General features: G+C 48.4%; 1 protein-coding gene across 1 annotated transcript; it reads left to right on the top strand.

The window, feature by feature from the left end:
- The first annotated feature begins 7,256 nt into the window (after positions 1-7,256).
- On the top strand, positions 7,257-8,189 carry LOC130265947 (olfactory receptor 14J1-like). The gene is made up of 2 exons (XM_056515289.1): positions 7,257-8,099; positions 8,181-8,189. Exons 1-2 carry the CDS (start codon positions 7,257-7,259, stop codon positions 8,187-8,189), a joined length of 852 nt encoding a protein of 283 aa, XP_056371264.1.
- Positions 8,190-8,485: the final 296 nt, after the last annotated feature.

Below are 8,485 nucleotides of genomic sequence, written 5' to 3'. Positions count from 1 at the left end.
CAGAAACAGGTAGAGGGTCCAGGATTATATACTGGTACAAGGAGGAGGAGCCAAACAGCCACATCCAATCACCTGAAGGGGTGGGCAGGAAAAGAATTACACTGACCTGTAGGGGAAATACAACGTAAACAGACAGGGATACAGACCAATGAGGGTACAAAGAACAAAGAAACTGCTAGAACCTTGACCATATATGTAGGATCATATTTAGAGGAAAATGGACATATACTAAATGAGCCAGCTTAAGCCTTCTGAAATAGGTCCTCTTAGTGGGTAAAAAAGCTGATGCTGCAAGAAGAAAGAAGAAGCAGAAAGTTGCCAACAGAACATAGGTGTGTCAACCTGAGTAAAATAATTTGGTATCAACCAATTAGATGAAGAAAAAGGGCATGTGTGTGCCTCAAGGACAATAGAGAGCAACCAATCAAAAGATGTGTGGACAAAGCAGAGCAACCAATAAAATAATGCGTGACTGTATAATCCAAGATAGGATGTAAATATAAATAATGTTTAGAGGCAAAATAAATGGCTTTTGCTTGATTCACATTAATTCATGCACAGTCCTTTGTCTTCTCTCCTGAGATGGTGCCAGTGACATGATCTGATTTGGAAGGAAGGTGGCAGAAGGACCCAGAAGGAGTGAGTGGCTGGAGGACAGCTCAGCGGGACTGATTCCACAGGTCAGAGGACGGCCTGGGACTGACTAACGGATGTTGCAACGGGTGCCCAGTGAGGGGAGCAGCTGGGAGGAGGTGATGGGAAAAAAATCTGACTAAAGAAGAAAGTCTTTAGTGAACTTTAGTGAACTTTCTCATCCATATCCTTTCTAAGAGAGGGATTAAATATGAAGAGGGTATCCTCAGAAAACAGTTATTATGAATTTGGGAACAATTAGTGTCTGTAGAAGTGAATGTTGCATTTAAAATAAAGACATGGGAGCAAATAGGAGAGTTTCTGTGGAATGAAGTAAGTAATGGATCAAAGGAGGCAAAAGAACTAGCAACAACTTGGAAACTGATAATTACTGTAATCCGGGAAATGAAGGCAGAATGCAATGTTGCTGCTGGAGTATTTGCCACTCTGGGCCTGAACTCGCTGTCCATATATCCGACATGTATTTGGCAATGACCCTGACGTTTCTTCCTTTGCTCCTCCATCAGCACCACCACTGGAAGAAGCAAAAGAAGGAGGGTCACAGACTGTGCAGGACCCAGACATTGTAAACCCCCAAGGGTCACCGTGCCCAGCACAAAATAAGCTGATGGAAACTGAGCCCGAGGGAGAGAGCTGCAATCTTTCCACCACAACCTGCCACTCGCACCTGCCACCTGTACCCACGACTCCTCTTGCCAACTCCACCATCACCCATTGGCCAGTATACACAACATGCAAGGGGTGATTAACCTGTATGGGCAGTGGAGTTATTTAAGAAATTGCAAGATTTGGAAAAACAAAAAAACCTGCATGAGCAATTCATACAAGACAACATGGCAGCCTGGTAGCAAACAATTAGATTAAGAAAAAGATGTGTGCTTGCCTCGTGGAAAATATAGAGGTACGAACCAAGAGACGCATGGACAAAGTGGAGCTACCAATTAAATATTGTGTGATAGTGTAATCCAAGATAAGAAGTAAATATAAACAATGTTTAGAAGCACAAAAACGGCTTTAGCTTGATTCATGTTGAATCATGCACAGTCCTTTGTCTTCTCACTCGACGTGCCAAAGCCATTTGGACCAGTCAGGCCAAGCCAACCAGACCTGTTATCTGTTCCCTTGGATCCATGGGGCCCCGCAGTGTCACAGTGGCTCCTTGTTTCCATGGGGCCCCTGCAATGTCACAATGGTAGTGTCTGGATCCTTGGTTCCATGAGGCCTAGATGTGTCACACTAGCCTGTTGTTTCCATGGAGCTCCATAGTGTCACAATGGTTCCTTCCTTCCAAGAGGCCTTGCAGTGTCAGCATGCTTTCCTTGGTTCCATGGGACTGCACAATGACACAATGGCCCCTTGGTTCCATGAAGGCTCTGTCACAATGGTGTTCATTATCCCATGATGTCTTGCAGCGTCACAGGGGTCTTCTTGGTACCACAGAATTGGGATGTAAATATTATGAGAGACAGGGGAAACTGAGCGACCTTGTTAAAGATGATTTATTGCTTTATGGCATCAGCCTCATCAAAGGTTTTAGATCCAACACCATAATATCAGAAGCCACATAATTCTTAGTTACAATGTCTTATTTAATTTTTTAGCCAATCAAATACTTCCACAAAGCTTGCTAGTGTCTTTTTATACCAATCATTAATTGCTTTGCTTTTCATGGCTTTGCTGCAATGTGTCATTTTTAACCAACCATATAATATTTCACAAACTTTGATTAATATGTCTTAAACTTTTAGCTAACATTATAACAGGTTCTACTGCTAAATTTCAAAATCTTTCACTATCTTACTTAACATATTGCTTGGCTTATATAATACATATTTCTGTATATTTTTAATTAAACTAAAAACTTATATTCTTGCTTTCATGTCTGTTTCACTTTAATGCTCTAGTTCTCTAAGCCTTCTCCAGGGTCTTAGGTCAAACCATGTATCCATCTCTATCTCTGATCCTGTATGCACAAGGCCCTGAGAGCTCTCCGTGCCTGCATTTCCCACACCACAGTATCACAATGGACCCTTGGTTCCATGGGGACTCACAATGACAGAAGGGTCTCCTTGGTTCCATGCAGACCTGCAGAGCCCCTTGATTCAATGAGGCCTCAAAGTGTCATCACGGCCTCCAGGATTCCTTGAGGCCCTGCAGTGTCACAATGGACCTTTGGTTCCATGGGGTCCCACACTGTTACATGAATCCTTAGTTCCATGGGGCCCTGTAGTGTTACAATGTATTTCTTGGTTTAATGGTGCAACACAGTGTGACAACTGCCTCTTGGCCTGAGGAGACCCACAGTGTCACAATGGTTCCTTGCTTCCATGAGGCCTTGCAGTGTCACAATGGACTCCTTGGTTCCATGGGGCTGCAAAGTGTCACAACAGACATTGATTCCATGAGACCCCACAGAGTCACAATGGCCCTCTGGTTCTGTTGAGCCCCACAGTGTCACTAAGGTTTCCTTGGGTTAAGAAGGCCCTGAAATGCCACAATGTCCCTTTTGTTTCATGAAGCCTCAAATTGTAAAAATGGCCTCCATGGTTCCATGAGGCCGTGCTGTGTCACAATGGACCCTCAGTTCCATGATGCCCCACAGTGTCACAATGGTCTCCTTGGTTTGCAGTGTGAGAATGCCTCCTTGGTCCCTTGGAGCTCACAGTGTCGCTCTTGTGCCCTTGGTTCCATGAGGCCCTGCAGTATAACAAAGCTCTCCTTGGTTCCACAATGTCAGAATGGCCCCTTCATCCCATGGAGCCCCACACTGTCACTGTGGTCCTCTTGATTCCATGAGGCCCTGCCGTGCTACAGTGGCCCCAATGGCTACAATGGTCTCAGTGAGACTCTCTACAACTGCCTGAACAGAGGTTGTACTCCGGTGAGAGTCACTCTCCTCTCCCAGGACACCACTGAGAGAACAAGAGGACATAGTCTTAATATAAGCCAGGGGTAGTTTAGGTTTGACATGAGGAACAAATTCTTCAATGAAAGAGTGATTGGGATCTGGAATCTTTTGCCCAGGGAGGTGGTGGAGTCACTGTCCCTGGCAGAATTTATAAAAAGATTGGACGTGGCACTCAGTGCCATGGTCTAGTTGATGAGGTGATGTTAGCTCATAGGTGGACTTAAAGGTCTCGAAGGTCTTTTCCAACTTCATTAATTCTGTGATTTGGTGTCATAATAGTCTCCATTGTTCCACGAGACCCAACAGTGTCACAATTGTCCCCTTGGTTCCATGAGGCCAGGCAGTATCAGAATGGCCCCTTTGTTTCATGGAGCACCGCAGTGTCACAGTGATCTCCTTGGATCCTCAGTGTCACAATGGCCCCTTGGCTCCCTGTGGCCCTGTGGTGTCACAATGGCTCCTGTTTGCAGGAGGCACGGAAGTATCAAAATGGCCCCTTGTTTCCATGAGGTTCCTCAGTGTCACAGTGGTGTCCCTGGTTCCATGAGGGTCTCCTGCATCACAATGGGCCCTTGGTTCCATGAGGTTCTAAGGTGTCACAGTTGAATCCTCAGTTCTGAGAGGCCACACTGCCAAGTCTTGAAGTATCAGAATAAGACTCCTTGAACCAATTTGGTGTGGAAGAGGACATCATTTATTTATGACTTAGGTCTAACCTGGGATAACTCCTAACCTTATGTGGAAAACTGTTTCTACAAGTGTGTTGTTTATATTCAGTCACCACATGTATATAACAATTTACACATTTCCATAAAACCCAACCCAAATGCCCAAGACCAGTCCTTGTTTTTTCTATCACCCCACCTTTAAGCCAGATGTCTTCTTCACTTTCAATTGTCCCTCCTGGAAAAGCAGACCTGGCATGCCTTGTTCCTGTGATAAAACTTCACAGGCACAGTAAAACTTGAGTTAAAACATTTAGGATCAGGGCCAAGGCTTTGTGTGGCCAGGCAGAGGTAGGCAGGACGTAGAGCTTTCAGCAAAGGAAGGGCCAGCGAGGTGGGGCAGCTGGGAGATGACGACAGCCTGCAGGGACAGAGGCGCAGGGCATGGACACCGTAGGACAGCCTGGGCTGCACAGGGCACAGGGATGGGCAGCAGCTGAAAGGCCCTGCCAGAGCCAACTGCTGCAGCACTTGGGCCATGGCTGCTGGCCCTGGGCCTGAGGCCAGCAGGGGACAAGTGAACCTTGCTGTGCTGGGGCCTCATTGCCTCCTTGTCCCTGCTCAGCAGCCTGGCAGGGGCCGCCCCATGGTCCTGCCCTTGGCATTGCACATCCCCAGAGCCCAGTGGCCTGGGAAGAGCCCTGAGCAATGAGGGAGGCCTGAGCAATGAGACAGGATCTGCCTTGCCAGGGGCTGGGGCTCAGCCCTTGGCCCTTTGCATTCCTGAAACACATCCAGGTTTGGTCAGCATCAGAGACACCTTTCCCTTCTTTGTCCCCTCCTGTCATCACTGCCTCCAATGTTCTACTCTAACTTCAACCTGGGGACACTTTCTTAGGTGTGTTCCTCCATGGGACCCATTAAAACTTCACAAACCTTTGGAGTTTCCATCTCACTTTGAGTATTTAAAAAGTTTTTTGAACACTCTCTCAGGGACTGAGTCTGATGTAAACAGCACCAAGGCCCTAAGAGGTTCATTAATGTCCTTGTGCTGTGTCTGTGCTGCTGAGCTGGGCTGGGCTCCTGCCACAGAGGCAGCTCCCAAGCTCAACCAAGAAAAGCTTCAAAAAGACATTTCTGCTGCTGAGCAGCTCCTGTCCCAGCCCAGCAGCGCTGAGGGCACTGCCTGCAGGCACTGAGGGAACAGAAGCCAGGCACAGACAGGCTAAAGTCAACCAGGATTGGGAAGACATTGAGCTGAGACTTCACTTGGGGAAATATCCTTTACAGCTCTCTACATGGTGAGAATGTGGGGGTAATGATGTCTTGGGTTTTAGCTTTTATATTTTCCAGATTCTCTGCTGTTTAGTCTCTTACTATGAAACTTTGTATTACATGTTAGTAAGTTCTCTTCATGGGCTAGTTAGACAAAGCAATCGATTCCCAGATAGACAATCAAGTACAACCGGTATGCAAAAATCATAAACAATGGCTTAGAGCAGAGGGCAAGTCAGGGAGCTGACATTCCATATCCTGGGGCTGTGGTTGGATAATTGTCCCCAGGATACTGATCAACCAAAATTTATTAAAGCGTAAAAATCTTGTGAGCAGTATCCATCTTGGATTTGACTTGCATGTAGTTCCTGCCAGGTTCTTGCACTGCCCAGCATACCCTTACAATTAATACCTGTTATATTCCATTTGCTTTGTCTAGTCTCTGCTCCCAGTCAGCCTTTCCAGGCATCAGTTCCAGGGCAATGTCCCCTGTGCTCCGGGAGAGATGTCTTGGAGCCAGCACATCCCACAGCCTAGACGATGTGTCAGGAGGATTGTCCCAGTTTCTCTGAGGCAGGGGAGGAGGAGGAAAAGGGGTAGGAGGAGGATGAGGAGGAGGATGTGCTGCAGAGCAGGGCTGCCCTGGGCACCATCAGAGGGACAGGGCAGGACAGCTCCTGCTGCCAGGGACGGCTGCAGGGGCTGAAGCTGGGGCTGCAGCCAGGGCTGCCCAGGGCTGTCCTGCAGAGCAGCTCCTGCAGCCCTCAGGGCTCTTGGCCAGCCCAAGGCATGTGCCACCTGCCAGGGGCAGCTCTCAGCCTGCCTGGCAGCTCCCCATGGACTGTGAGGAGAAGTTGGTGGGGGAAGGAGCCACCCCCATCAGGGCAGATTTCTCCTGCTGTGCAGATGGTGCTGCATGGCCAGGGCTGCTCTCAGCTTTCTCTTCAAGGGAAGGGAAAGGAGCTGTTAGGTGTTTCTGTGTCACTGAGACTCCTGCACTGTCCCTCGGGGGATCAGCAGATCTGCCTCTCATCTCCCTCACAAAGTGCCTCCTCACCCTCCTGTGCCTACAGACAGCAGCAGCAGCACCTTGGCTTGCAGCATCTCAGTTTGTCTGAGCTGCCCTTAAGGCCCTGCTGCCAGAGAGATGCCCCTGGGCAGTGCCCTGTGCTGGGAGGGGTGTGCAGGGCAGAGATGAGCCCCCAGGGCTGGGCTGGGCTCTGGGAGCACTGGCAGGGACAAAGCTTGGATAGGAAGAAACAGGTCCCAGTAGGCACAACTCCAGGCAGATGAGAGCCACACCAAACCTGGATATCCCATCCTGTCTAGCTGCACAGGGAAAGAAATGTGGGTTTAGTAAATCTTGCTTTGAAACCAGATTATTCAAAACGTCTTCTTTATTTTTCAGGCACATTTTAAGTGCAGTCATTGTGAAATACTGGCAGGTGTATATGAGCAAAGGGCAGCTGTGTGGAACGAGCAGGTCTGACTCTACTCGGGCACAGGGAGCCCTGTGTTCCCCCTGGGCTCCCCAGTGTTCAAGCTCAGAGCAATGCTTAAAGAGGATTTCTCTCACTTCAAAGAAAGCAAAACCCCAAGCTCAAAGATAAAAAAAACAAAGTGAGAGAAATTTCCCCAATAAAAGAGAAGCAATTCTGAGTAAATCTCAAAAAAATAGCATAGAGCTGACACAAGGAAACCTGTCCCAACTACTCTGTCTCCTTTTAACAGCTCACCATGCCCAGAGTGAAGGTATGTCCAACAGCAGCTCCATCAGCCACTTCCTCCTGCTGCCATTGGCAGACACGCGGCAGCTGCAGCTCCTGCACTTCTGCCTCTTCCTGGGCATCTCCCTGGCTGCCCTCCTGGGCAACGGCCTCATCATCAGCGCCGTAGCCTGCGGCCACCACCTGCACACCCCCATGTTCTTCTTCCTGCTCAACCTGGCCCTCACTGACCTGGGCTCCATCTGCACCACTGTGCCCAAAGCCATGCACAATTCCCTCTGGGACACCAGGACCATCTCCTATGCAGGATGTGCTGCACAGCTCTTTTTCTTTGTCTTCTTTATCTCAGCAGAGTATTTCCTCCTGACTGTGATGAGCTACGACCGCTACGTGTCCATCTGCAAACCCCTGCACTACGGGACCCTCCTGGGCAGCAGAGCTTGTGCCCACATGGCAGCAGCTGCCTGGGCCAGTGGCTTTCTCACTGCTCTGCTGCACACAGCCAATACATTTTCCCTGCCCCTGTGCAAGGGCAATGCCCTAGGCCAGTTCTTCTGTGAAGTCCCCCAGATCCTCAAGCTCTCCTGCTCACACTCCAGCATCAGAAAGGTTGCGCTTCTTGTGGTTAGTGCTTTTCTTTTTTTGGGTTGTTTTGTGTTCATTGTTTTCTCCTATGTGCAGATCTTCAGGGTTGTGGTGAGGATCCCCTCTGAGCAGGGACGGCACAAAGCCTTTTCCACCTGCCTCCCTCACCTGGCTGTGGTCTCCCTGTTTGTCACCATTGGGACATTTGTCTACCTCAAGCCCCCCTCCATCTCCTCCCCATCTCTGGATCCAACAGTGTCAGTTCTGTACTCAGTGGTGCCTCCAGCCCTGAACCCCCTCATCTACAGCCTGAGGAACCAGGAGCTCATGGCTACAGTGTGGACACTGATGATTGAATGCTTTCAGAAACATTGAACTACTTTTCAGGTTCTCCAAATCACTTGTAATAAAAGTTATCTTTGTTAGTTCTTGTTTGGTTTGGTTGGTGGTTTGTTCTTTTCTTTCCTTTGCATCTGTTTCCTAATATTGTCAACAAAGCAACTTTATTTTTCCTGGCATACCTCATTTTGTTTTCCTCCAAGTCTACTGTTACCCAAAGACTGTGTAAATGAGGAACTGTGCTCTAAGTGGCATTAAACAAAATAAAAAATCTCCTACCAAAGTTTCCTCGAGAGATCCCCTTTTGTTCCCTTCTCTGGAGCAGCAGCAGC

The sequence above is a fragment of the Oenanthe melanoleuca genome, unplaced genomic scaffold (assembly GCF_029582105.1).
Source record: "Oenanthe melanoleuca isolate GR-GAL-2019-014 unplaced genomic scaffold, OMel1.0 S001, whole genome shotgun sequence".
NCBI classification, from domain to species: Eukaryota; Metazoa; Chordata; class Aves; order Passeriformes; family Muscicapidae; genus Oenanthe; species Oenanthe melanoleuca.
Note: the sequence above shows the minus strand (reverse complement) of the source record. Positions and strands in the feature narration are given on the sequence as shown.

Excerpts from the sequence above, each read along its gene's own strand:
- LOC130265947 (XM_056515289.1), top strand. The coding sequence starts at position 7,257 with ATGTCCAACAGCAGCTCCATCAGCCACTTCCTCCTGCTGCCATTGGCA.